Source organism: Papio anubis, chromosome 20 (genome assembly GCF_008728515.1).
Source record: "Papio anubis isolate 15944 chromosome 20, Panubis1.0, whole genome shotgun sequence".
Taxonomy (NCBI): domain Eukaryota; kingdom Metazoa; phylum Chordata; class Mammalia; order Primates; family Cercopithecidae; genus Papio; species Papio anubis.
Genome location: NC_044995.1, coordinates 17,573,230 through 17,600,701, shown reverse-complemented (window position 1 = coordinate 17,600,701; position 27,472 = coordinate 17,573,230). Strand labels below are relative to the sequence as shown.

Genomic DNA, 27,472 nt, shown 5'->3' with positions numbered 1-27,472 from the left:
GATTCTCCTGCCTCAGCCTCCCAGGTAGCTGGGATTACAGGTGTGCATCACCACACCTGGTTAATTTTGTATTTTAGTAGAGATGGGGTTTCACCATGTTGGTCAGGCTGGTCTCGAACTCCTGACCTCAGGTGATCCGCTGGCCTTGGCCTCCCAAAGTGCTGGGATTACGGGCATGAGGCACTGCGCCTGGCCTAATTAAAAAAATTTTTTTAACCTTTTTTTTTTTTTTTTTTTTGAGATGAAGTCTCCCTCTTGTCCCCCAGGCTGGAGTGCAATGGCGCGATCTCAGCTCACTGCAACCTCTGCCTCCAGGGTTCAAGCGATTCTCCTGCCTCAGCCTCCTCAGTAGCTGGGCTTACAGATGCCTGTCACCACGCCTGGCTAATTTTTCTATATTTAGTGCAGGCGGGGTTTCACCATGTTGGCCAGGCTGGTCTCGAACTCCTGACCTCAGGTGATCCACCCGCCTCAGCCTCCCAAAGTGCTGGGATTACAGGCATGAGCCACCGCGCCCGGCCTAATTTTCAAAATTTTTAGAGACAGTCTCACTTTGTTTTTCAGGCTGGTCTCGAGCTCCTGGCCTCAAGCGATCCTCCCACCATCGCCTCCCAAAATGCTGGGATTACAGGCGTGAGCTACTGTGCCCCACCCTTTTTTTTTTTTTTTTTTTTTGAAGACAAGGTTTCTCTCCGTCACCCAGGCTGTAGTGCAATGGCACGATCATAGCTCACTGCAGCCTCGAACTCCTAGGCTTAAGCGATCCTCCTGCCTTGGCCTCCCAAAGCGTTGCCATTCGGCCTCTGCCCTGTTCTGCACCCCCTCTGCATATCAAACTGCTTGCTTTCTCCCCTGGCCCAGCCAGGGTCTTCCTCCCTTGCCCAGTCCACTCATCCCGATTCCTGGCTCCAGGGTCTTCAGCCCCTCCTACCGGACCTACAGCCCAGGCACTGCGTCCCTCAGCCCCGCCCCCTGGCTCCTCCAGGGGTCTCGCCCATTGGCTACATCTGTCTCAGACTCTGTCCCGGGTCCGCCCCTGTCTCGCTCACCCCGGCCCCCTCCCCCAGCCTCATGGGCACCACCCCCTGCACCCACGCTCTCCGCAGGAGTTGAAGATGAGGTTGCGGCGGAAGGGCGCGCGCAGACAGTAGCGCGCCAGGGCACACAGCGGGAACTCCTCCTTGTCTTCGTTGCTGGGCAGGCAGCGTTGGGCCACTGCATAGAGTGCGCGGCCCTCAGCGCTGCGGTCGCGGGCCAGCTGCAGCAGCCACACGGTGGGCCCGTCCACTATGTCGCGCCAGGCGCGGCACACTGGACGGCATCGCGTGACCAAGGCGCGTGGAGGCACATGGCTCAGAACCTGCACCAGCAGCTCCGGGGGCAGCGCGTCCAGGGCCAGGGACGGGTCCGCCGGCAGCCGTCGCCGCGAAAGCCGGGCGCCCATCTCTAGCAGCCGGAGTCCTGCAGGTAGAGAGGGGTCGTAGGCGGGTCAGCGCAGCCAGGCCACCCCCTCCCTACTTTGCCTCCCAGGGCGCAAGGCCCCTGCAGCTCGAGAAACCCCATTAGGTCCATGGGCAACCAGGGACCCATTCCCCTCTGATTCTGGGCCTCTCCCCATCTTTCCACCTTGGGCAAAAGACTCTGACCCCCGTCAGGACCGCTGATCACGGTGTCAGGCTAAGCGCTTCACTTGTGTCAGGCTAAGCGCTTCACGTATATGACAAGTGAAACGGCAAAATAACTAACATAACTAACCCCATTTTTGTTTAAGGGGACTTTACCCATTCCTGCACATAGGCTAGGATAATTTTAGAGCGCTGAGATAATATGCAAAAACAGCAATCATGTAGTTTTTAAAACTAACTCTGGGATTAAAGGAGGATGTAAACAACTATGTTTTGTCAAAGATTTATAGGAGCACTGTGACCCAACCAAGGACAAAGAAGTCACCAACCTCCTCGGACCCTAGCTGGCACCCAGATGTCTGCAGTGGTCACCTCCTTATTTTATTATTACTTTTTTATGGAGCTAGAAACCAGGACTACAGCCTGTACCTCCTGGGCTCGAGTGATCCTCCTGCCTCAGCCTCCCAAGTAGCTGGGCCTATAGGTGCACGCCACTATGCCCAGCTAGTTTTTTATTTTATATATATTTTTGTAGAAATGGGGTCTCACTGCATTGCCCTGGCTGGTCTTGAACTCCTGGGCTCAAGTGATCCTCCTGCCTCAGCCTCCCAAAGTACTGGGATTGTTATGAGCCACTGCGCCTGGCCTGTTGGTCACCTCTTAATCACAATGCTCTTCTCTTCCCTCTGCCCTTAAAAAAAAAAATTGTCCTGATTTAAGATGGTACTTTAGGATGATAGTCCACTGTGTTCTCGGTTTGCTGGCTCTCCAAATAAACTTGCTTTTCCTCCCACCAGCTGTCGTCTCTCTTGAGTTTGGGTTTTTTTGTTTTTTGTTTTTTTTGAGGCAGAGTCTCACTCTTGTCACCCAGGCTGGAGTGCAGTGGCCCGTCTTGGCTCACTGCAACCTCTGTCTCCCAGGTTCAAGTGGTTCTCCTGCCTCAGCCTCCTGAGTAGCCGAGACTATAGGAATGCGCCACCACACCTGGCTAATTTTGTATCTTTAGGAGAGACGGAGTTTCACCATGTTGGCCAGGCTGGTCTCGAACTCTGGACCTCAGGTGATCCACCCACCTTGGCCTCCCAAAGTGCTGGGATTATAGGCGTGAGCCACTGCGCCCGGCCTGAGCTTGGCTTACTTTTCTAAAACCGAGTCTTACTCTATTGCCCAGGCTGGAGTGCAGTGGCACAATCTCAGCTCACTGCGACCTCCGCCTCCCAGGTTCAAGCGATTCTCCTGCCTCAGCCTCCCAAGTAGCTGGAATTACAGGTGTGTGCCACCACACCGAGCCAGTAATTTCTCTATAGAGATGGGATTTCACCATGTTGGCCGGCTGGTCTTGAACCCCTGACCTTAAGTGATCCACCTGTCTCAGCCTCCCAAAATGCTGGGATTTCAGGCATGAGCCACCATGCCTGGCCTGAGTTTGGCTTTCGAGTGTCAAGCCGCCAAACCTGGGTTGGGTTACAGACCCACAAGGAAACCCACTGTGGAAGAAACCATTTCCACCCCATACCCCAATGTGTTCCAACTACTGTAACCTTTGGAACCCATGACCCATCTTCAGCAAAATCTCTTCTTGCCTCAGTTACTTCTCTGAACATTCCTACTACCTTCTTGCTCTAACTGGAACCCAGCTCTCTTGTGGGCCTTCCAAGTGGGGAGGTCTCTGTGCTCCTGGGAGCTGCTTCCTGACCATTCTCCCTCCACCCTCCCCAAAACCCCCGGCGATGAATCTCATCACTACCCTGTCTCCTGCGTCATCTGCTGACCCAGATCATGACTCCTGTCTTCTCCCTAATTTTAGCTCAGGGCTCACGGCCGCTCCCGCTGCTCTTAGCATCATTCTCAGTGATTTCCATAACCAGATAGATAGTTCTTCTGCAGCCCCAACCTCTCTGTTCCCTGACCTCCCTCTAGTGGCTTTATCCTTCCCCAACCTCTCCCTCTCATGGTCACACTCAAGCCTTGTTCAATAACAGCAGCCTCTTCAGAACCTCAATTTCAGACACTCACTCTCCACCCATCACTTTCTCTTTCCACCTCATTCCCTCCAGTGCCCAACTCGCACGATCCTTCCAACCCACTGTGATCTCCCATCCTTTGTCCCTTTCATTTTTCACTCCCCCTCACCTCCCATGCCCTCATTTCTTCCTTAGCCAGCTTAAATTCCATGGTTAATCATTAAAAACATTCTTGATCTGGCATGCTGGCTGATGCCTGTAATCCCAGCACTTTGGGAGGGCAAGGTGGGAGGACTGCTTGAGGCCAGGAGTTTGAGATCAGCCTGGGCAACACAGCGAGACTCCATCTGCACAAAAAATAAAAAAAATAAGCCAGGTGTGGTGGTGCACACCTGTAGTCCCAGCTACAGTCCAGAGGTTAAGGTGGGACAATCGCTTGAGCCCAGGAGTTGGAGGCTGCAGTGAGCTATGATTGTGCTGCTGTACTCCAGCCTGGGCAACAAAGTGAGACCCTGTCTCTAAATAAAATAAAATGAAAAGAATAGCAAAAAAAGTGGGGCTGTTGCTAGAAGGGGAGGTGAGGTTGAGAGAGGGTTTGGGCTGGGCGAGGTGGCTCACACCTGCAATCCCAGTACTTTGGGAGGCCAAGGTGGGCAGATCACTTGAGGTCAGGAGTTTGAGACCAGCCTGGCTAACATGGTGAAACCCCATCTCTACTAAAAATACAAACATTAGCTGGGTGTGGTGGCAGATGCCTGTAATCCCAGCTACTCAGGAGGCTGAGGCAGGAGAACTGCTTGAACCCAGGAGGTAGAGGTTGCAGTGAGCTGAGATCGCGCCATTGCACTCCAGCCTGGGTAGCAGAGTGAGACCCTATCTCAAAACAAAACAAAACAAAACAAAACAAAAACAAAAACAAAAACAAAAACAAACAAGCAAAAAAAAAAAAAAAAAGAGAGGGTTTGTTTTGAGATGGGAGACAGGATGCTGTGTGGGCTGACAGGAGATCCAGTGCATTGGGGGAAACTGAATGAGCAGCAGAGAGAGGTGAGAACCAGGGACCGTGGCTGGAAGTGGGTGGGAAGGTGGGAGCAGGTGATGGGACAGTCACAGCAGGAAAACGGGTGTGGGCATGGGTGCAGGTAGGTGGTAGAGGCAGGGGCGGCTGTGGAAGTTCACTTTTCATCTCTTGCATTTTCTCTGCAAAATAAGAAGCCAAGGGAGAGTGAAGTGGGGGGAGGAGGTGTTGGAAAGGATTAGGGGAGAAGTGAAAAGGTATGAATTAGTTGTCTAGAAGAGAGGAGGAAGGAGGGGATCAGAGAAATGTCATATGGCTGCCAGGCAGCATTGGAATCTGCCTGAGGGTCAAGTTCACAGACTTGAAGTTAGCCTGGCCAGGGGGCTGTGTTGTTTTTTTAGCCCACTTGAGCTGTGTGGGCGCAGGCACGGTGGAGAGGAAGGCTGGATTTAACCGGGGTCTCATGCAGGAAGAAGCCAAAGGGGGCAAGGTTGTGTGCAGAGAATGTGTTCTTTTTTTTTTATTTACTTTTTTGAGACGGAGTCTCGCTCTGTCACCCAGGCTGGAGTGCAGTGGCGCGATCTCAGCTCACTGCAACCTCTACCTCCTGGGTTCAAGCGATTCTCCTGCCTTAGCCTCCCAAGTAGCTGGGATTACAGGCGCCTGCCGCCACGCCTGGCTAATTTTTGTATTTTTAGTAGAGACGGGGTTTCACCCTGTTGGCCAGGCTGGTCTCAAATTCCTGACCTCAGGTAATCCACCCGCCTCAGCCTCCCAAAGTGCTAGGATTACAGGTGTGAGCCACTACGCCGGACTGAGAATGTGTTTTTTTGTTTTGTTTTGTTTTGAGACAGAGTTTCACTCTTGTTGCCCAGGCTGGAGTGCAATGGCGTGATCTTGGCTCACTGCAACCTCCACCTTCCGGGTTTAAGCAATTCTGCCTCAGCCTCCCGAGTTGCTGGGATTACAGGCACCCACCACCACATCTGGCTAATTTTTATATTTTTAGTAGAGACGTCACCATGTTGGACAGGCGGTTCTCAAACTCCTGACCTCAGGTGATCCACCCAACTCAGCCTCCCAAGGTGCTGGGATTACAGGCGTGAGCCACCGCGCCTGGCCTGAGAATGTGTTATTTTTTATTTTTTGAGACAGCACTTGCTTCTTCACTCAGGTGGGAGTGCAGTGGTGTAATCACAGCTCACTGCAGCCTTGACCTCCCAGGCTCAAGTGATCCTCCCACCTCAGCCTCCCAAACTGCTGGGATTAGAGCCATGAGTCACCGCATCCAGCATCTTTGTTTCTCTTTGTGGTAAAACTTCTCAAAAAAGCAATCTACCCAGTATTTTCTGCTTCCATTCTTCCTAAAACCTTTTCTTTTTTTTTTCTTATTTTTTTGAGACAGAGTCTCCCTCTGTCACCCAGACTGGAGTGCAGTGGCACAGTCTCAGCTCACTACAACCTCTGGCTCCGAGGTTCAAGTGATTCTTGTGCCTCAGCCTCCCGATTAGCTGGGACTACAGGTGCATGCCACCAGGCCTTGCTAATTTTTGTGTTGTTAGTAGAGACAGGGTTTCACCATGTTGCTGAGGCTGGTTTTGAACTCTTGGGCTCCAAGGATCCTGCTGCCTTGGCCTCCCAAAGTGCTGGGATTATAGGTGTGAGCCACTGTGCCCGGCTCCAGCTCTACTTCTTGCTATAAATTATATAAGCAATGGCAAGTCACTTAATCTCTTTATACCTCAGTTTCCCTTTCTGAAAATGGGGCTAACAGTGCCTCCATCATAGGGCTGTAGTGAGGATGAAATGAGTATTTTAAAGCACTTAGGAAAAGCCCCTGCAGGCTCCTAAATAAGAGTGATATTAATTTAATATTAGTCCAGGCGTGGTGGCTCACACCTGTAATCCCAGCACTTTGGGAGGCTTAGGTGAGCAGATCAATTGAGGTCAGGAGCCCGGGCAACATGACGAAACCCCATCTCTACAAAAAAGACAAAAATTAGCAGGGTATGGTGGGTGCTTATAATCCCAGCTACTCGGGAGGCTGATGCAGAAGAATCACTTAAACCCGGGAGGTGGAGGTTGCAGTGAGCCGAGATCGCGCCTCTGCACCCCAGCCTGGGTGACAGAGGGAGACTCTGTCTCAAAAAAATGATGTCAGGAATATTTGCTACATTCATGGACTACTTTCCTGACACAGGCTTATTTCTTTTTTTAAAATAAAACCTTAATTTGTTTAAAAATGACAACAGTTGACATGAATTGAGCACTTATTGGGCACATGCAGATAACAAGCATTAGATCATTAAAGCCTCTTAAAAAGGGCACGCTCAAAGGAGAGTTTTGCCCATTAAACAAGATGATGGAATTCACGAGCTGATCCAGCTTAAATGCTCAGCACAGTGGCTTAATAAGGGCCAATAAATGCCACTAAATCAAAATGTCACAGCTAAAATAGTTGTGTCAGCTAGGCGCGGTGGCTCATGCCTGTAATCCGAACATTTTGGGAGGCGGAGGTAGGTGGATCACTTGAGGTCAGGAGTTCAAAACCAGCCTGGCCAACAAGGCGAAACCTGTCTCTACTAAAAATACAAAATTTAGCCGGGCGTGGTGGCGGGAGCCTGTAATCCCAGCTACTCAGGAGGCTGAGGCAGCAGAATCACTTGAACCCGGGAGGCAGAGGTTGCAGTGAGCCAAGATTGCGCCACTGCACTCCAGCCTGGGTGACAGAGCAAGACTCTGCCTCAAAATGAATAAATAAATAAATACATACATAAATAAAATAGTTGCTGTCTCTTTTTAAAAATGATGTGTTATAATCATGGCAACTAGCATAATTTAGTATTTCATATTAATTTTAAAAATATTAATATTAATTTTCACAGGTGTGAGCCACCATGCCCAGCCCCGACATCATCTTTATTCCTACTGCAGAAAGAATGAAGTTGTGGAGACAGACTTTACAAAGACCAAGCTGTGTTTTTCTCCAGGTGGTTCTGAGTTGCATTAATAGTTCACTGAGGCCCGGTGCTTGAACCCAGGAGGCAGAGGTTGCAGCGAGCTGAGATCACACCACTCACTGCACTTCAGCCTGGGTGACACAGCGACTCTGTCTCAAAAATAAATAAATAATTCCCTGAGGTTTATAAACAAGTCTACCAGCCTGCCTGGCATGGATGTGATGCTCACCAGAGTTTAGTTCCCTGGAGTTCTTCTTAGGAGGAGTTCTTGGTTCCCACTCTTCTTAGGAGTGTGTTCCCACTGGCAAAAGGAGGATCTCTGGGGCTGGGGGTGGACCCCTCGCCCAACAAAGACAGCCAGACTTCACCAAGGAGCAGAGATGTTCAAGAAACATACTGAATGAGCCCTCAGCTATATCACACGAACCATATAAAATGCTTGTGTGGGGCCCTGGTGTGGTGGCTCACACCTGTAATCCCAGCACTTTGGGAGGCTGAGGTGGGAGGATCGCTTGAGCCTAGGAGTCCAAGACCAGCCTGGGCAACCTGGCGAAACCCCATCTCTACAAAAAAAAAATACAAAAAAGTTAGTCAGGCATAGTGTCACGCAGCTGTAGTCCCAGCTACTTGGGAGCTGAGGGGGAAGGATCACTGAGCCTGGGAGGTTGAGGCTGTGGTGAGTCGTGAAGGGGCCACTATATTCCAGCCCAGGTGATAGAATGAGACCCTGTCTCAAAAAAAAAAAAAAAAAAAAAAAAAAAAAAGTTTGTGGCTGGGCAGGATGGCTTATGCCTGCAATCTCAGAACTTTGGGAGACCAAGGCAGTCGGATCACCTGAGGTCAAGAGTTCGAGACCAGCCTGGCCATCGTGGTGAAGCCCTATCTCTACTAAAAATACAAAATTAGGTGTGGTGGTATGCTCCTATAGTCCCAGCTACTTGGGAGGCTGGTGAGAGAATTGCCTGAACCCAGCAGGTAGAAGTTGTGGTAAGCCACTGCACTCTAGGTTGGGCAACAAGAGTGAAACTGTCTCAAAAAAAAAAAAAAAAAAGGAAAGAGGAAAGAAACACAAAAAGTGGCTCAACAGTCAAAGACAGGTTTATTTTGGAGAATAAGCCTGAGAGGGGCTTCTGGAGGATTTTTTTTTTGTTGTTGTTGTTGTTGTTGTTTTTTGGGAAAGGTTGAAAAGTACCCACTGCACGGTTGAATGCCAACTACTGGCTGGGTCATAATAGGACAAGTAGGGCCTGGTACTGCCTGCTTCCAGAGTTTTTGGGAGAGTGTGTATTTGAAGGAAGGTTACTGGCTATCAGAGTGACCAGGGAATGCTACTGGTATTCAGCTACCCAAAGAGACCCAGGATGCTATGGCAGACTGTATTTTTCAAAAGTGGCTATGATAACATTTCCTATCTGACATGCTCTTTAAGTTCACCACTGCTGATGAAGCTGTGGGGTCCACATTGCTCCCCTGGGCACGTGTGGGCCTTTGCAACTGCCTCAACTTTCAGAGCACTGCAGAAGTGGATTTCATTCTCTCTCTGTCTCTCTCTTTAAGAGACAAAGTCTCACTCTGTCGCCTGATTGGAGTGTAGTGGTGTGATTATGGCTCACTGAAGCCTCGAACTCCTGGGCTCAGCGATCCTCCCAACTCAACCTCCTGAGTAGATGGGACTGCAGACACATGCCACCATGCCCAGCTAAGTTTGTTTATATATATATATATATATATATATATATATATATTTTTTTTCCTAGAAATGAGGGGTCTCCCTATGTTGCCCAGGCTGGTCTCCTCCTGGGCTCAAGTGATCCTGTCGGCTTGGCCTCCCAAAGTGCTGGGATTACAGGTATAAGCCACTGTGCCAGGCCTGCTAGGGATTTCTGAGGCTGGATCATAAAAGAGTATGCAGCCTCTGCTTGACTGTCTTTTTTTTCTTTCTTTTCTTTTTTTTTTTGAGATGGAGTCTTCCTCTGTTGCCCAGGCTGGAGTGCAGTGGCCCAATCTCAGCCCACTGCAATCTCTGCCTCCTGGGTTCAAGCGATTGTCCTGCCTCAGCCTCCTGAGTAGCTGGGATTACAGGTGCATGCCACCATGCCTGGCTAAGTTTTGTATTATTATTATTTTTTCAGTAGAGACGGGATTTCACCATGTTGGCCAGGCTGGTCTCGAACTCCTGACCTTGTGATTCACCCCCCTCGGCCTCCCAAAGTGCTGGGATTCATTAGGCTGTGCAATTTGTGCACTTTCTATAAAAGGTTTGCTAAAAATGGGCTGGGTACCATGGCTCACGTGTGTCATCCCAGCACTTTGGGAGGCTGAGGTGGGAGGATGGCTTGAACCCAGGGGTTCGAGACCAGCATGGGCAACATAGTGAAACCCCATCTCTACAAAAAATAAACATTAAAAAATTAGCTGGACCTGGTGGTGTGCACTTGCAGTCCCAGATACTAGGGAGGCTGAGGTGAGAGGATTACTTGTGGCCAGGAGTTCGAGGGTACAGTGAGCTATGATTGCACTACTGCATTTCAGCCTGGGTGACAGAGTGAGACTGTCTCCAAAAACAAAAACAAAACACCACCACCACCACCAAAACAGAACACATACCCAAAACCCTCAACGTTTGCAAAAAATGATGAAAACAAGAAAAACAGATATGGTAGTCCATGGAAAGGAACAAAAAGATGTCCAAAAACTTTGCTCAAAGTCATCAAACGAAAGATGTGACTAGTTTAAAATAGAAGAATCTGTGAAAATGATTAAGTGTTAGCTTATAAGTATTTCCTCAGCAGATTCTCAAATTGTATAGTTTTTTTGAGGCCGAGACCTTTTTATACTGACTGGAAAATTCTGCACAAAAAATACCTCTGTGAATCATGATACCAGTTTGTTTTTGGTTTGTCCAGAGTATACTTTTGCCAGAGTATATTTCTAATAATCCATTCTTCTTCTTCTTTTTTTTTTATGGCTCTGGGGACTGGGATCAGCTATGTGGTCCTCACTCAGGGAACTTGTGCCTTTGCCATCAGATGGATGGGGCTGGGTCATCTGAGGTTTCTTCCATCCTAGTCTGGCAGCTGAAGTGAGGAAACCCGAATAGCTGGCGCTCCTTAGACATTGCTTTCTATTTTCACCTGGCCTGTCCAGCTACTTTCAGAAAGAAACCAAATAATATCTTTTTTTTTTTTTTTTTTGAGACAGAGTCTTGCTTTGTTGCCTAGGCTGCAGTGCAGTGGCACGATCTCAGCTTACTGTAACCTCTGCCTCCCAGGTTCAAGGGATTCTCCTGCATCAGCCTCCTGAGTAGCTCGATTACAGGTGTGCATCACCACGCCTGGTTAAGCTTTGTATCTTTAGTAGAGACAGAGTTTCACCACGTTGGCCAGGCTGGTCTCGAAGTCCTGACCTCAGGTGATCCACCCAACTCGGCTTCCCAAAATGCTGGGATTACAGGTGTGAGCCACCGCCCCCAGCCGATATGGAACATTTCTATTGCCCCAAAAGGTTTATCCCTTCCCAGCCAACCTCCCCACTCCCACCCAACGGCAACTACTATTCTGTTTTTATTTATTTATTTTTTCGTTTTTGTTTTTGGTTTTTTAGAGTATTGCTCTGTCGTCCAGGCTGGAGTGCAGTGGTGCGATTTTGGCTCACTGCAACCTCCGCCTCCCAGGTTCAAGAGATTTTTCTACTTCAGCCTCCGGAGTAGCTGGGATTACAGGCACGCACTACCACGCCCGGCTAATTTCTGTATTTTTAGTAGAGACAGGGTTTCACTATGTTGGCCAGGCTGGTCTTGAACTCCTGAGCTCAATTGATCCGCCTGCCTCAGCCTCCCAAACCTACTGGGATTACAGGTGTGAGGCACCTCGCCTGGCTGCTTTCTGTTACTATAAATTCAATTTTTCTTTTCTATAATTTCACGTAAATGGAATCATATAGTGTGTCGGCTAGCAATCTATGACCTCATTGTTCTAAGCTGCGAAACTGGAGTTTGGTTCTAACCCACCCAGGGACGCTGTTAAAAAGAAAAAAAAAGCGCTGGGAACGGTGGCTCACGCCTGCACTCCAGCCTGGATAAGAGAGGAACTCCGTCTCAAAAAAAAAATGAAAAAAAAAAAAAAACAATAAAATAAAAAATAAATTGGCCGGGCGCGGTGGCTCAAGCCTGTAATCCCAGCACTTTGGGAGGCCGAGGCGGGTGGATCACAAGGTCAGGAGATCGAGACTATCCTGGCTAACATGGTGAAACCCCGTCTCTACTAAAAATACAAAAAACTAGCCGGGCGCGGTAGCGGGCGCCTGTAGTCCCAGCTACTTGGGAGGCTGAGGCGGGAGAATGGCGTGAACCCGGGGGGCGGAGCTTGCAGTGAGCCGAGATCGCGCCACTGCACTCCAGCCTGGGAGACACAGTGAGACTCCGTCTCAAAAAAATAAATAAATAAATAAATAAATAAATAAATAAATAAATAAATAAATAAATAAATAAATAAAAAGAATTGGAGTTTGGCCCTTTAAATCTTCTTCCTTTGCTGACTGACATGATGCTACATTTTTTTCAGTAGAGGGCGCTGGAGAGACGTAGGAGGAAAGGGTTTGGCTTCCAGTTTCCAGACTTGGCTCTTGCAGCGCAGTTACTCCCTCAGCGAGCACGCTTCTCCAGCCTCTGACTCCTACATGCGTGCGGTTTCTTTAGTGTCAGGAAGTTTCTCTGGCACATGGCTCCTGAAATATGGCAGTCAGCAGCACCCACCTCAGCTGAGACACTTCCCTGTCAGCTGCTTTCCCCACCATCTTACTGGATGGATTTCTGCCGTATTCTACTGGTGCCGCACCACAGGGATGCCTTTGTCCTTCGGTGAGCCATGGCAAACCTACTCCAGCAAGGTCGGGGTCACAGCCTGGGGCTCTCTTAGACTTAGGAGGAGTGGCTGCTCCTTGTATCTGCTATTTCTTTCTTTTTTCTTTTTTTTTTTTTTTTGAGATGGAGTCTCTCTCTGTCACCCAGGCTAGACTGCAGTGGCACGATCTCGGCTCACCACAACCTCTGCCTCCTGGGTTCAAGCGATTCTCCTGCCTCAGCCTCCTGAGTAGCTGGAACTACAGGCGCCCACCACCACGCCCAGCCAATTTTTTTTGTATTTTCAGTAGAGACGGGGTTTCACCATGTTGGCCGGGATGGTCTCGATCTCTTGACCTCGTGATCCACCCGCCTCGGCCTCCCAAAGTGCTGGGATTACAAGTGTGAGCCACTGTGCCCGGTCTATTTCTACATTTGTTAGTATTCTCTTTATTTCTTAGTAACCAGTTCCTCTTACTCTAATCCCCTATTATAGTTAACAATTCTGTATATTAAACAATTGCTGTTCAAATTACTATGTGGTTTGTCTTCTGGTTGGATTCTGATACACACAGTATGTGTCTCCTTGTGAAGAAGGCATCTGGGCCAGGCGCAGTGGCTCATGCCTGTAATATTCTTTGAGTTGTAGGCATGGCTTAGGGTTATTTGTCCTCTCCTTTAACATAATGCAACATAACATAATGTAACATAACATAATGTGATTCATTCGTATATATATGTATTTTTTTGAGGCAGGGTCTCACTCTGTTGCCCAGGCTAGAGGGCAGTGGCGCCATCATAGCTCACTGCCGCCATGACCTCCCAGGCTCAAGCAATCCTCCCATCTCAGCCTCCAGAGTAGCTGGGACCACAGGTGCACCCCACCATGCCTGGCTAATTTTTAATTTATTTTGAGACAGGGTCTTGCTATGTTGCCCAGGCTAGCCTTGAACTCCTGGGCTCAGCAATCTTCCCAGCTTGGTTTCCCAAATTGCTGGGATTACAGGCATGAGCCACCGCACCTGGCCCATCCACTTGTTGTGTATAAACCAGTAGTCGATTCCTTTTTGTTGCTGAGTAATGGTCCACTGAATGCATAATCCACAACCTGTTTATCCACTCAGTATGATGGACATTTGGGTTGTTTCCAGCTTAGGGGTATTATGAATAAAGCTGCTATGAATATTCATGTACAAGTGTTTGAAGTGTTTGTGTGGACATATGTTTTCATTGCTTTTTTTTTTTTTTTTTTTTGAGACAGAGTCGTGCTCTGTCACCCAGGCTGGAGTGCAGTGGTGCAATCTCGGCTCACTGCAACATCCGCCTCCTGAGTTCAAGCCAGTTCTCCTGCCTCAGCCTCCCAAGTAGCTGGGATTACAGGCACATGCCGCCATGCATGGCCAATTTTTTGTATTTTAGTAGAGATGGGGTTTCACCGTGTTGCCCAGGCTGGTCTCAAACTCCTGAGCTCAGGCAATCCGCCCACCTCAGCCTCCCAAAGTTCTAGGATTACAAGCGTGAGGCACCACGCCTAGCCTTATTTATTTATTTTTTTTTCGAGACAGACTCTCACTCTGTTGCCCAGGCGAGGCTAGAGTGCAGTCTCGCGATCTTGGCTCACTGCAACCTCTGCCTCCCAGGTTCAAGCGATTCTCCTGCCTCAGCCTCCCAAGTAGCTGGGATTACAGGTGTGCGCCATCACGCCTGGCTAATTTTTGTATTTTTAGTAGGAGACGGGGTTTCACCAAGTTGGCCAGGCTGGTCTTGAACACCTGACCTTAAGTGATCTGCCTGCCGTGGCCTCCCAAAGTGCTGGGATTACAGGCATGAGTCATCGCGCCCAGCCGTTTTCATTGCTCTTGAGTAGATACTTAGGAGTAGAATTTTTGGATCACATGGCAGGTGTATATTTAACGTTACAAGAAAATGCCCGCAGTTCCAGCATGACTGTACCATCTGCATTCCCAAAAATTCTGTATGCATTGCAGTTGCCAGCACCTGGTATTGGTACTATCAATCTTTTAAAAAGTTTACACAGAATGGTTTCCTTTTCATTCCTTCAGGATACTTTCCTCTACCCAATTCCCTTATTAATTTTTTTGTTTGTTTGTTTGAGACGGAGTCTCACTCTGTCACCCAGGCTGAAGTGCAGCGGCATGATCTCGGCTCACTGCAACCTCCGCCTCCTGGGTTCAAGCAATTCTTCTGCCTCAGCCTCCTGTCCCTTATTAATTTTTAACTCTTTTGGCCAGGGACGGTGGCTCATGCCTGTAATCCCAACATTTTGGGAGAATGAGGCAGGGGGATTGCTTGAGGCCAGGAGTTCCAGACCAGCCTGGGCAACACAGCAAGACCTCCATCTCTACAAAATATAAAATTAACCAGACATGGTTGCAAGCACCTGTAGTCCCAGCTACTTGGGAAGCTGAGGTGGGAGGATTGCTTGAACTCAGGAGGTGGAGGCTGTAGTGAACGGTGATAACACCACTGTGCTCCAGCCTGGGTGACAGAGTGAGAACCCATTTCAAAGAAAAAAAGAAAAGAAAAAAAAAATTGCATGCAGCCCCTGGGAAGCTGCTGGTGTTACTGAGTAAAGCCCTCCCCATCTGGCATCTGGGAGTGAGCTCCGAGCACAAAGACTGTTTTCCTCCCTGCTAAAATGAACAAGTGCTGCCTACAGAACACAGAGTTCACAGTCATCCATTCAACTTGACCAAGAGGCCAGTGGGAAACGAGTGTATTTATAACAGCCCCAAATCTCATACCACTGACTTAAAAACAAGCAAACCAAAAATCACAATCAGTCATCCAGCCTCTTGTTTGAAAAAGTGACGGGATAGCAAGGACCATCAGATGTTTAAAAGAACTAGCAGCCTGAAAGAGAAACATTAAATTAACAAGCAGAAGGAAAGTGAACTGACCCCAGAGGAAACAGAGACAATTCACAGGACCAAAAGAACATGGAGGAAGCCAGCCAGGGCTGGCTTCATGGGCATGCAACCTGTGTGTTCACATGTGGCCCACCCTCTTTTCAGTGCTCCACTGTGGCTATATTGACATGCTTTTTCTTTTCTTTTTTTCTTTTTTGTTTTTTTGAGATAGAGTCTTGCTCTGTCTCCCAGGCTGGAGTGCAGTGGCACAATCTCAGCTCACTGCAACCTCTGCCTCCTGTGTTCAAGTGATTCTCCTGCCTCAGCCTCCTGAGTAGCTGGGACTACAGGCGCCCACCACCACACCTGGCTAATTTTTATATTTTTATTTTTATTTATTTTTATTTTTTTTGAGATGGAGTTTCGCTCTTGTTGCCCAGGCTGGAGTGCAATGGCGTGATCTCGGCTCACTGCAACCTCCACCTCCTGGGTTCAAGCGATTCTCCAGCCTCAGCCTCCTGAGTAGCTGGGATTATAGGCATGAACCACCAAGCCAGGCTAATTTTTGTGTTTTTAGTAGAGATGAGGTTTTGCTATGTTGACCAGGTTGATCCCAAACTCCTGACCTCAGGTGATCCACCCGCCTTGGCCTCCCAAAGTGCTTGGATTACAGGCGTGAGCCACCATTCCTGGCCAATTTTTGTATTTTTAGTAGAGATGGGATTTCACTATGTTGGCCAGGCTGGTCTTGAACTCCTGACTTCAGGCAATCTGCCCGCCTCAGCCTCTCAAAGTGCTGGAATTACAGGCATGAACTGTGGCTCCCAGCCTCAACATTCTTTTCATTTATTTATTTATTTATTTATTTTTTGAGATGGAGTCTTACTCTGTCACCCAGGTAGGAGTGCAGTGGCATGATCTTGGCTCACTGCAACCTCCACTTCTGGGTTCAAGCGATTCTCCTGTCTCAGCCTTCCGAGTAGCTGGGACTACCAGAGCACACTACCACGCCTGGCTAATTTTTGTATTTTTAGTTGAGACGGGGTTTCACCATGTTGGTCAGGCTGGTCTCGAACTCCTGACCCCAGGTGATCCACCCACCTCAGCTTCCCAAAGTGCTGGGATTACAGGTGTGAGCCACCACACCTGGCCAACATTCTTTTAAATTAAAATTTTGTGTGTATGTGTGTGTGGAGATGGGGTCTCACTATGTTGCCCAGGTTGGTCTCCAACTCCTGGCCTCAAATGATTCTCCCGTCTCAGCCTCCCAAAGTGCTAGGATTACAGGCCTCAGCCACTGAGCCTGGCCTCAACATTCTTAATTATTTCTGAACAAGTGGCCTTGCCTTTTCATTTTGCAATCGGCCATGCAAATTATGTAGCTAGTCCTGGGAACACTTAGATTTGCAAAGATGTTCTAAACAGAGTAAGAACAGGATACTATAAAAGGAAGAATGTCTACAAGAAGAAAAAGAAATTCAAAGAAAAGGATTGGATGAGTTACTAACAGAAAAACACTTCTTTCAAAAGGGAAAAATTAAAGCTATGAGAAACTCTAGGAAAAACATAAAACTGTATCCGTGTTACAGCTATTTGATAAAGTTCACAAAAAAGGAATCCTTTTGACCTGGAGGCTAGGGGCATTCTCTTTACATTGGATTTACTTATGGGTTTTCTTGGGAAAAGGACTCTTTTCAACAAAATGGTGCTGGAACAACTGGAAATCTATACGCAAAAAGATGAATTTAGACCATTACCTCATACCAGAATCAACTCAAAATTAATCATACATCTAAATTTAAGAGTTAAAACTATAAAACTTTGAGAAGAAAACAGGAGAAAATCTCATGATCTTGCGTTAAGCAGAGATTTTTTAGATCCAACACCAAAAACTATGATTCATAAAAGAAAAAATGGATAAATTAGACATTATCATAAGTTAAAACTTTTGTACTTGCACATTATAGATCTGATAAAGCGCTTGTGTACAGAATATATAAAGCACTCATAAAATTCAATGAGATAAACCAGTTAAAAAATGGACAAAAGGCTGCGCACAGTGGCTTATGCCTGTAATCCCAGCATTTTGAGAGGCTGAGGCAAGTGGATCACCTGAGGTCAGGAGTTCAAGACCAGCCTGGCCAACATGGTAAAATCCTGTCTCTACTAAAAACACAAAAATTAGCCGGGCATGGTGGTGGGCGCCTGTAATCCCAGATACTCGGGAGGCTGAGGCAGGAGAATCACTTTAACTTGGGAGGTGGAGGTTGCAGTGAGCCAAGACTGCACCGCTGCACTCTAACCTGGGCAACAGAGCAAGACTCTCTCTCCAAAAAAAAAAGAAAAAGTTGAACATGGCTGGGTGCAGTGGCTCATGTCTGTAATCTCAGCACTTTGGGAGGTCAAGGTAGGAGGATCGCCTGAGTCCAGGAGTTCCGGGCTGCAGTGAGCTACGAATGCGCCACCACACTCCGTCTTGGGAGACAGAATAAGACCCTGTCTCTAAAAAATAAATAAATAAATAAATAAAAATTTAAAAAAAGTTAAACATAAACTTACATGAGACCAGACCCAGCAATTCTACAACTAGATTACCCAAGAGAAATGAAAACATACCTCCTACCTCCATGCAAACTCTCGTATGCTAATGTTCATAGCAGCATTATACATTTGGAAATACTTCAAATGTCTATCAGCTGATGAATGGATAAATGTGCCATATCCACAAAATAGAATATTGTGAAGCAATAAAAAATAATAAACACACTATAGCATGAATAAACCCCAAAGCAACATGCTACATGAAAGAGGCCAGACGCAAAAGGCAACATATTATATAATGTGCTTCTATGAAATGACCAGAAAAGACAAATCTATTTGATCATAAAGTAGATTAGTAGTTGCCCTGGGCTAGGCTGGGAACAGAGTGACTACAAATAGACACAAGGGATATTTTGGGGCTGATGAAAATGCTTTGTCACAGTGGCGATGGTTGCACAACTCTGTAAAGTCACTAAAAACCATGAAGTTGTCCACTTTAACAGGGCTGAATTTTTCGGTGTGTAAATTACACCTCAAAAAAGCTGATTTAAAAAAACACGGCAAACTTTGCAGTTAAAGCATGTAGGGCTTAAATATGGAAACAGAACAGAATGTAGATGTTTCCCCCTTAACAATGTAAAAGCAAATGTACAGCTGGGTGTGATGGCTCACGCCTGTAATCCCAGCACTTTGGGATTTAGTGCTGAGGCGGGATGATCCTTTGAGTCTGTGAGTTCAAGACCAGCCTGGACAACATAGCGAGACCCCCATCTCTACAAAAAAATTAGCAGGGCATGGCGCATGTGTGTGTAGTCCCAGTTATTTGAGAGGCTGAGGTGGGAGGATTGCTTGAGCCCAGAAGTCAAGGCTACAGTGAGCCGAGATCCCGCCACTGCATTGTAGCCTGGGTGACAGAGTGAGATACCGTCTCCAAAAAAAAAAAAGAAAGAAAAGAAAAGAAAAGAAAATGAGCAAACGAAACAGTGCAATGTTACTGCAATTCACTAAAAACACTATCAAAGAGAACTCCCATACATTCCTGGTGGAATCCATTTGGAATCACCTTGGAAACCACTGGACTTTTTTTTTTTTTTTGAGACTGAGTCTCACTCTATCGTCCAGGCTGGAGTGCAGTGGCACGATCTCAACTCACTGCAACCTCTGCCTTCTGGGTTCAAGTGATTCTTGTGCCTCAGACTCCCAAGTAGCTGGGATTACAGGCGCCTGCCACCACGCCCAGCTAATTTTTGTATTTTTAGTAGAGACAGGGTTTCACCATATTGGCCAGGCTGGTCTCAAACTCCTGAGCTCAAGTGATCCGCCTGCCTTGGCCTCCCGAAGTGCTGGGATTACAGGCATGAGCCACTGTGCCTGGCCCATTGGACATCTGAAGTAAAAATGAAAATGTGCCTGCCCCACGGCCCAGCAACTCCACCCCAGAGCCAGAAAACACATACAAGAATATTCATGGCGGTCTTGTTCCTAACAGCTTCAGACTGGAAAAGTCCCAGATGCCCGTCCACTGTAGCACATACAAATAAGTCATTAATAAGATAAGATGGACTACTATATAGCACAATAATACAAATAGCACAAATACAAGTATTATAAATAATACAAATACAAAATAAGGACTAAGCCACAAGTACCCAGAACATGAATGATTATCAAAAGTAAAAAAAAAAAAAAAAATTTTTTTTGAGATAGGGTCTCACTGTGTTGCCCAGGCTGGAGTACATGGGTGCAATCATAGCTCGCTGCAGCCTCCAACTCCTGGACTAAATCGATCCTCCTGCCTCAGCCTCCTCTGGAGCTGGGACCACAGGCACACACCACCACGCCTGGCTAATTTTTGTATTTTTAGTAGAGATGGGGTTTCACCATGTTGGCCAGGCTGGTCTTGAACTCCTGACCTCAAATGATCTGCCCACCTCAGCCTCCCAAAGTGCTGGGATTATAGGCATGAGCCGCCACGCCTGGTCCTTTCTTTGTGTGTGAGAATGTCCCCTCTGCAAGATGGGAAATATGCAGGTCCACATCTGTCATCCACAATCTACATGTTTAAAAGCTCAGAAAACCAAGTTTTTCCCGGACCCATTTGGTGGCAGGAGCTGACTCAAGCTGTCATGAGGTTTTGTATAGTCTTTAGTTACTCCCCTGAGAATGAACGTGCATTTCACTGAAGGCCTATTAGTGTTTGATTACACAAATGCTCCTCAGCCCTACTAGGGGACTTACGTAACATACCAAATAGGCTCCGTACGACTTGCTTACTATTCAAAGTCTAGGCTGGGCATGGTGGCTCACGCTTATAATCCCAGCACTTTGGGAGGTTGAGGCAGGCAGATCACTTGGTCAGGAGTTCGAGACCAGCCTGGTCAACATAGTGAAACCCCGTCTCTACTAAAATATGAAAATTAGCTGGGCGTGGTGGTGCGTGCCTATAATCACAGTTACTTGGGAGGCTGAGGCAGGAGAATGGCTTGAATCCAGGAGGTGGAGGTGGCAGTCAGCCAAGATTGCACTACTTCACTCCAGCCTGGGTAACAAAGGAGAGTCTGTCTTCAAAAAAAAAATTAAAAAAAAAAATCAAAGTCTAGATTCCCAAATGCATGTGGCCCAAGAGTTTTGGCTCAGAGATGATGGACCCCTAATAATCCCTGCCCCTCACAGTTGTAGGGAAATTTCATGAGATCAGGGCCTGGCCCTCGACAAATGTTTGCTGCCACTGTGAAGAGTTACTATGATTAGCAGCAAATGCCCAGCTATGGGATTGGAGGAGTTCACGTGGGCACCTCCATATGCTCCCATCAGAGACTAGAAGAATGTGGGATAAGGACAGACGTGCTTAGGAAAAAACAAGGCGAAACACAGTAGGACAAAAACTGAACCTCTGGCACGATCGTTCGATGAATTTGCAAAAGGAAAAACAAAATACAAAGTTCCAAATCTATCCCTAGAAAAATGAGTGGTGACTGGGTGCGGTGGCTCATGCCTGTAATCCCAGCACTTTGGGAGGCCAAGGCAGGAGGATGGTTTGAGCCCAAGAGTTTGAGACCAGCCTGGGTAACATAGTGAGACTCCTGTCTCTACAAACAAAATTTAACAATTAGCCAGGCATGGTGGTGTGCGCTTGTGGTCCCAGCTACTCGGGAGGCTGAGGTGGGAGGATCACTTGAGCCCAGGAAGTTGAGGTTGCAGTGAGCCAAGACTGTGCCACTGCACTCCAGTCTGGGTGAGAATGAAACCCTGTCTCAATTAAAAAACAAAAAGAAGAAAAGAGAAAGAAAGGGCTCAGCTGCAGCAGTTAACAGTGTCAGTCATAGGTGAACAGGCTATAATAGTTAAGGAAATACCTTCACAAAATACTAACAGCTACTGTTAACTGAGCACTTATGTTGCTCTAGGCATGTCGGAATTGCTTTACAAAATCTCACAGAAGCCTCAAACCACCCCATGAAGTAGGCACATGGGGAAACTGAGACTTGGAGGATGAAAGCAACATGCCCAAGGTCACCCAGCAAAGAAGCAACAGAGCCACGTCAAAAGACAAAATTACAACAAATTTAGTTATAGATCTAATGGGTTTTTATTCAAGATTCCTGAATGGGGCAGCCTCCATTCTACAAAACAGACTGAGACCCCCACTGGGTAGTAAGAGAATGGTGGGTTTTGTAAGGTGGGACCAAGGGAAAAGAATAATAGAAAAAAAGAAAAAAAACCAAAAAACAAAAAAACTGAGCCAGGCACAGTGGCTCACTCACTCTTGTTATCCCCAGCACTTTGGGAAGCCAAGGCAGGTGGATCACCTGAGGTCAGGAGTTCGAGACCAGCCTGGCCGACATAGTGAAACCCCATCTCCACTAAAAATACAAAAATTTGCCGGGTGTGGTGGCGCACACCTGTAATCCCAGTTACTCAGGAGGCTGAGGCAGGAGAATTGCTTGAACCCAGGAGGTCAAGGCTGCAGTGAGCTGTGATTGTGCCACTGCACTGCAGCCTAGGCGACAGAGTGAGACCCCATTTCAAAGAAAAAAAAAAAAACCTGCTGGGGGGTATACAGGACTCCATAGTCTGTGCTACTGTATACATGTCTTCTGTCTCTTTCTTTGTTTCAAAATCATCTTACTTTATTTTCTCTCAATTTTTACTATGAAATTTCATTATAGCCGGGCGCGGTGGCTCAAGCCTGTAATCTCAGCACTTTGGGAGGCCGAGACAGGCAGATCATGAGGTCAGGAGATCAAGACCATCCTGGCTAACCACGGTGAAACCCCTGTCTCTACTAAAAAATACAAAAAAACCTTGAGGTGGTGGCGGTAGCCTATAGTCCCAGCTACTCGGGAGGCTGAGGCAGGAGAATGGTAAACCTGGGGTGGAGCTTGCAGTGAGCTGAATCCGACCACTGACTCAACCTGGGCGACAGAGCAAGACTCAAATCTCAAAAAGCAAAAGAAATTTCATTATACAGACAAGTTGAAAGAGTAATCAAATGAACATTGCTATACGCTGCACATTTTGCCTCTCTTTTTTTTGGACAGTGTTTCACTCTTGTCACCCAGGTTGGTGTGTAATGGTGTGATCTTGGCTCACTGCAACCTCCACCTCCCGGGTTCAAGCGATTCTCCCGCCTTAGCCTCCGGAGTAGCTGGGATTACAGGTACCTGCCGTCATGCCCTGCTAAATTTTTATTTTTATAGAGGCAGGGTTTCACTCTGTTGGCCAGACTGGTCTCGAACTCCTCGGCCTCCCAAAGTGCTGGGATTACAGGCGTAAGTCACCGCACCTGGTGGCCTTGATGAACTACTCTTCAGTACTTCCTAATGAATCTCTTAAGATTAAGGGCAACCTGGCCGGGTGTGGTGGCTCACGCTTGTAATTCCAGCACTTTGGGAGGCCAAGGCTAGTGGATCACGAGGTCAGGAGTTCGAGACCAGGCTGACCAATATGGTGAAACCCCATCTCTACTAAAATTACAAAAAAAATTAGCTGGGCGTGGTGGCACATGCCTGTAATCCCAGCTACTCAGGAGGCTGAGGCAGGAGAATCGCTTGAACCCAGGAGGTGGAGGTTGCAGTGAGCCGAGATTGTGCCACTGCACTCTAGCCTGGGCGACAGAATGAGATTCCGTCTCAAAAATCCATTCTGAGGCCAGGCGCGGTGGCTCACGCCTGTAATCCCAGCACTTTTGGAGGCCAAGACGGGCAGATCACAAGGTCAGGAGATCGAGACCATCCTGGCTAACACGGTGAAACCCCGTCTCTACTAAAAATACAAAAAATTAGCCAGGTGCGGTGGTGGGCGCCTGTAGTCCCAGCTACATGGGAGGCTGAGGCAGGAGAATGGCATGAACCCGGGAGACGGAGCTTGCAGTAAGCCGAGATTGCGCCACTGCACTCCAGCCTGGGCGACAGAGCAAGACTCCGTCTCAAAAAAAAAAAAAAAAAAAAAAAAAAAATCCATTCTGCCGTCAACACCCACGCCGTGAACAATTTCCCCTACTGTCTCTAGCAGGTCTTCTGTGGTTGCTTTCTCCTAACAAGATCCCCATGGGGGCTCAAACACCATTGGGGGTGGCAGGTTTCATCTCTTTTAATCTAAAACACTTCGTTTTCCATTTTTCTAAAAGAGATTCTATTACTTTTATTATAGAAAAAAATTAAGGCAAGCTTTTCTATCTGATTTGTAAGCCATATGTAGAACTTGATTGGAATTGAAGAAATTAATATTTACATAAATACAAAAATGTTATTTTAAAAATTTATCTTTTTGTCTGGGCGCCGGTGGCTCACACGTGTAATCCCAGGACTTTTGATGGCCAAGATGAGTGGATGGCTTGAGCCCAGGGGTTCGAGACCAGCCTGGGTAACATGGCAAAACCGTATCCACAAAAAATACACAAAGTAGTGGGGTTTGGGGGCATGTACCTGTAGCCCCAGTTACTCAGGAGGCTGAGGTGGGAGGATCTCTTGAGCCCAGGAGGTCGAGGCTGCAGTGAGCCATGATTAAGACACGGCACTCCAGCCTGGGCAACACAGTTTTGATTTGATTTGATTTGACTGAGATGGGGTCTCAAATACATATATATATGTGTGTGTGTGTGTGTGTGTGTGTGTGTGTGTGTGTATATATATTTTTTGAGACAGAGTCTCGCTCTTATCACCCAGGCTGGAGTGCAAATGGTGCGATCTTGGCTCACTGCAACCTCCACCTCCAGGGTTCAAGCGATTCTCCTTCCTCAGCCTCCTGAGTAGCTGGGATTACAGGCACCCACCACCATGCCAGGCTAATTTTTGAACTTTTAGTAGAGATGGGGTTTCATCTTGGCCAGGCTAGTCTTTTTTTTTTTTTTTTTTTTTTTTTTTTTTTGAGACGGAGTCTTGCTCTGTCGCCCAGGCTGGAGTGCAGTGGCGCGATCTCGGCTCACTGCAAGCTCCACCTCCTGGGTTCACGCCATTCTCCCGCCTCAGCCTCCGAGTAGCTGGGACTACAGGCGCCCGCCACCACGCCCGGCTGGTTTTTTGTATTTTTTTAGTAGAGACGGGGTTTCACCATGTTAGCCAGGATGGTCTCGATCTCCTGACCTCGTGATCCACCCGCCTCGGCCTCCCAAAGTGCTGGGATTACAGGCTTGAGCCACCGCGCCCGGCCCAGGCTAGTCTTTAACTAGTCTTTAACTCCTAACCTCAGGTGATCTCCTGGCCTTGGCCTCCCAAAGTGCTGGGATTACAGGCGTGAGCCACCGCGCCGGCGCCCGGCCTAAAAATGTATTTTTTAAAAAGAAGTTCCTTAGCCAAGACTTATAAAAAGAGAGTCATGGCCGGGTGCGGTGGCTCAAGCCTGTAATCCCAGCACTTTGGGAGGCCGAGACGGGTGGATCACGAGGTCAGGAGATCGAGACCATCCTGGCTAACACGGTGAAACCCCGTCTCTACTAAAAAATACAAAAAACTAGCCGGGCGCGGTGGCGGGAGCCTGTAGTCCCAGCTACTCGGGAGGCTGAGGCAGGAGAATGGCGTAAACCCGGGAGGCGGAGCTTGCAGTGTGAGCTGAGATCCGGCCACTGCACTCCAGCCTGGGCGACAGAGCGAGACTGCGTCTCAAAAAAAAAAAAAAAAAAAAAAAAAGAGAGAGAGTCAACGGATACTAGGTATATTTAATGGAACAATAAATTCAAGTTAAAAAAATATTTTATGTTAGAAAAGTAGCCAATAGAGAAGCCAAAAGTAATGTCCTGACTATACAGGGAGGTGATTATATAGGGAGGAGGAAAACCATGGAGATGATTAAAGTTGTCTGCTATTTTTAGCAAGGGATCCATGGACGCGTCGTCTAAAAGTTGATGAAATAAGAAATAACAATCCAAAAATCTGCTTTAAAGATTTGGAAATAGATACCAAAGGAATAAAAGGTGGAAAACGTTAAAAACAAGGCACCAGCGATCACGAGTTACTTTTTGCCATTTTTGAAAAGCAATGTAGTTACAAAAAAATGTATCTGGCCGACAGGGGTTGGGGGCGGTGGTGAGGGAGAGGCTGTTGTTTAAAGGCGGGTTGTTTTCCATGCAAAGCTCTGTCCTGTCCTACGTGTCTGAGTGTCGTGTATTACTGGAACATTTTTTTAAAAGTATTATTTATTTTACAACTAGACTCCCGTAATATTTGTCTTTCAAAATATGGAGTAAATAGACGCTGTCTAAAGTCGAAGAGACAGTATACAGAGCTTTAGAACATACCGCTGAACATTGCAAAAGTAACTTGGCAGAACAAAATTTAAATTGAGAGTTGGGGCCATAGCGAAACACATAATGTGCCCAAGTAGCTAAATCAAGAAACCGCCCTCCGAGGCTTCTGATTCACAGATTCTGCGAAGGGACTGACGGCCAGAAGACAGAAAATCAAGCAACGGTAAAAAGCGGCCAGGCCTTCCCCGGGCTGTTGCGCCCACGTGTTGGTTTGCAGCGTTTGGCAGGGGTTTTAGATGGTAGCCTCCGCGGACGCGCGCCAGGGGTGGAGAGGCCTGGGCGTTCGAACACCCACGTTCAAAGCAAAGCCCTTCCAGATTTGGGGCTTTCTAACGTGCATCTGTATAACTTTGGGTTTAAAGGAGCCTCGGGCCGAGGGAGGGCCCGGGGAAGGGACGCTGCGGGTTATGGGACTCTCAGGGACCCGCCCCTCCGGGTAGGGCCTGGCGCGGGAATCCTTCCCGGGGCGCCCCAGCTGTGGGCGAGAATGGGACTGACGTTTGGGTCCCGACCCGGGTCCCCTACCTGTCCCGGCGCTCACCTGGCGGGCTGCTCGGAGGCTGCAGCGGAGGGCTAAGCTCCTTTTCTCCCTTTGCTCTGGGAGGCAGTCGGGGGCCTCCCGTGATCGGCGTGGCCTAGGGAGCCCCGGGACCCGCGGTCTAGGCAGTCGGTCCTCTCCCGGGGCGTGGCGGCTGCAGCCCGGCGCCGGGGGCGGTGACTCTGAGATCCCGCGGGCGGGTGCGGGAGGCCGCCCCTCCTCCGGCGGCTGGGCCGGGCGGGAGCGAGGGCGGGCGGGGGAGCTGGGAGGGCTGCGTGCTGCAAGCGGGAGGCCCAGTTGCCGCGGAGGGACTGGTCCTAGCTCCCCACCCCCATTCAAATTCCGTTTCCTTCTGGTTCTGGCCTGCTTGCGGCCGTCTCCACCCCTCACATGTATGGGATCCTGCCCAGGTCCACGGTTGGTAAACCGCTTAGCTGTGATCCCGACCCAGGGCCTGATTCGAAACAAAAGGATCAAAGTCCCTGGTCACAGGGATTTTCTTGTATTTACGTTGCTTCCCAGGGCTAGATTCTCACAGCCCGGGCCTGATCTTAAATTAACTCCCTTCAGCACACACACTTTCTGTGGCAATGACAAACCTGCACCCTCCCACCTTAGGACTCCTCCGTCCTCCCACCAGCTATAGACAACTGAATTAATCCGGCTGGGGCCACCACCCATTTTCTCCCTTTACCTCTGCCCTTGGGTCTTTGCAGTCCCTTCTGATGGCCCTAGATTGCAGCAGGGACCTCAAGGTGACTGATCTCAGACACCCCAGAGCTAGTTTTCTGGAAGCCAGGCCTTGCCCACGCTGGTAAATCATTCTCCAGACCCACTGGCTCGTATCTGCCACTGTGCTACATGCTTTACATGCATGACCTCCTCATGGACGCCTCTCCTGAGAAACTGAAGTCCAGAGATATCTGGTCTATTGCACGTAGTCCAAGTCGCTAGCTTGGAGGGGTCACACAGCCAGAGAGCCTGGAAAGGCCCCTGAGGTTTCTAGCCAAGGCCCCTTCCCCTAGAAACCTCAGCCAGGCCCCACAGCGCCATCGTGAGGACGGCGTGAGACTCTGCATGTGCAGCGCGGAGCACAGTGCTGGGCTCAGAGCCAACGCTAATTTGACTACTATTGTATTATTTGTACCAACCGCCTTTGAAAGCATTTTCTGCCGTGAGTTGTCAAATTACTGTATTATTGGTAGAGTTTTTAGCACAGATCCACACGCAGTTTCTTATGTGAAAGGCGTAGGCCTAGTTCGTTTTGCATTCCGGATGTTGGGGGTTTTATTTATTTTATTTTATTTTTTTGAGACGGAATCTCGCTCTTTTGCCCACGCTGGAGTGCAGTGGCTCGATCTCGGCTCACTGC

At 48.2% G+C, this 27,472-nt stretch overlaps 1 protein-coding gene across 1 annotated transcript in view; it reads right to left on the bottom strand.

The window, feature by feature from the left end:
* Positions 1–27,125, bottom strand: part of FBXO17 (F-box protein 17) — a 35,951-nt gene extending 8,826 nt beyond the window's left edge. Inside the window, exons 1-2 of the mRNA XM_009194409.4 lie at positions 26,104–27,125; positions 1,096–1,461 (exon numbers count right to left, since the gene is read on the bottom strand). Of these exons, the coding sequence (XP_009192673.1) occupies positions 1,096–1,444 (349 nt within the window). The 5' untranslated portion in view covers positions 1,445–1,461; positions 26,104–27,125. The remainder of the gene's footprint in view (positions 1–1,095; positions 1,462–26,103) is intronic.
* Between the last annotated feature and the right edge of the window lie 347 nt (positions 27,126–27,472).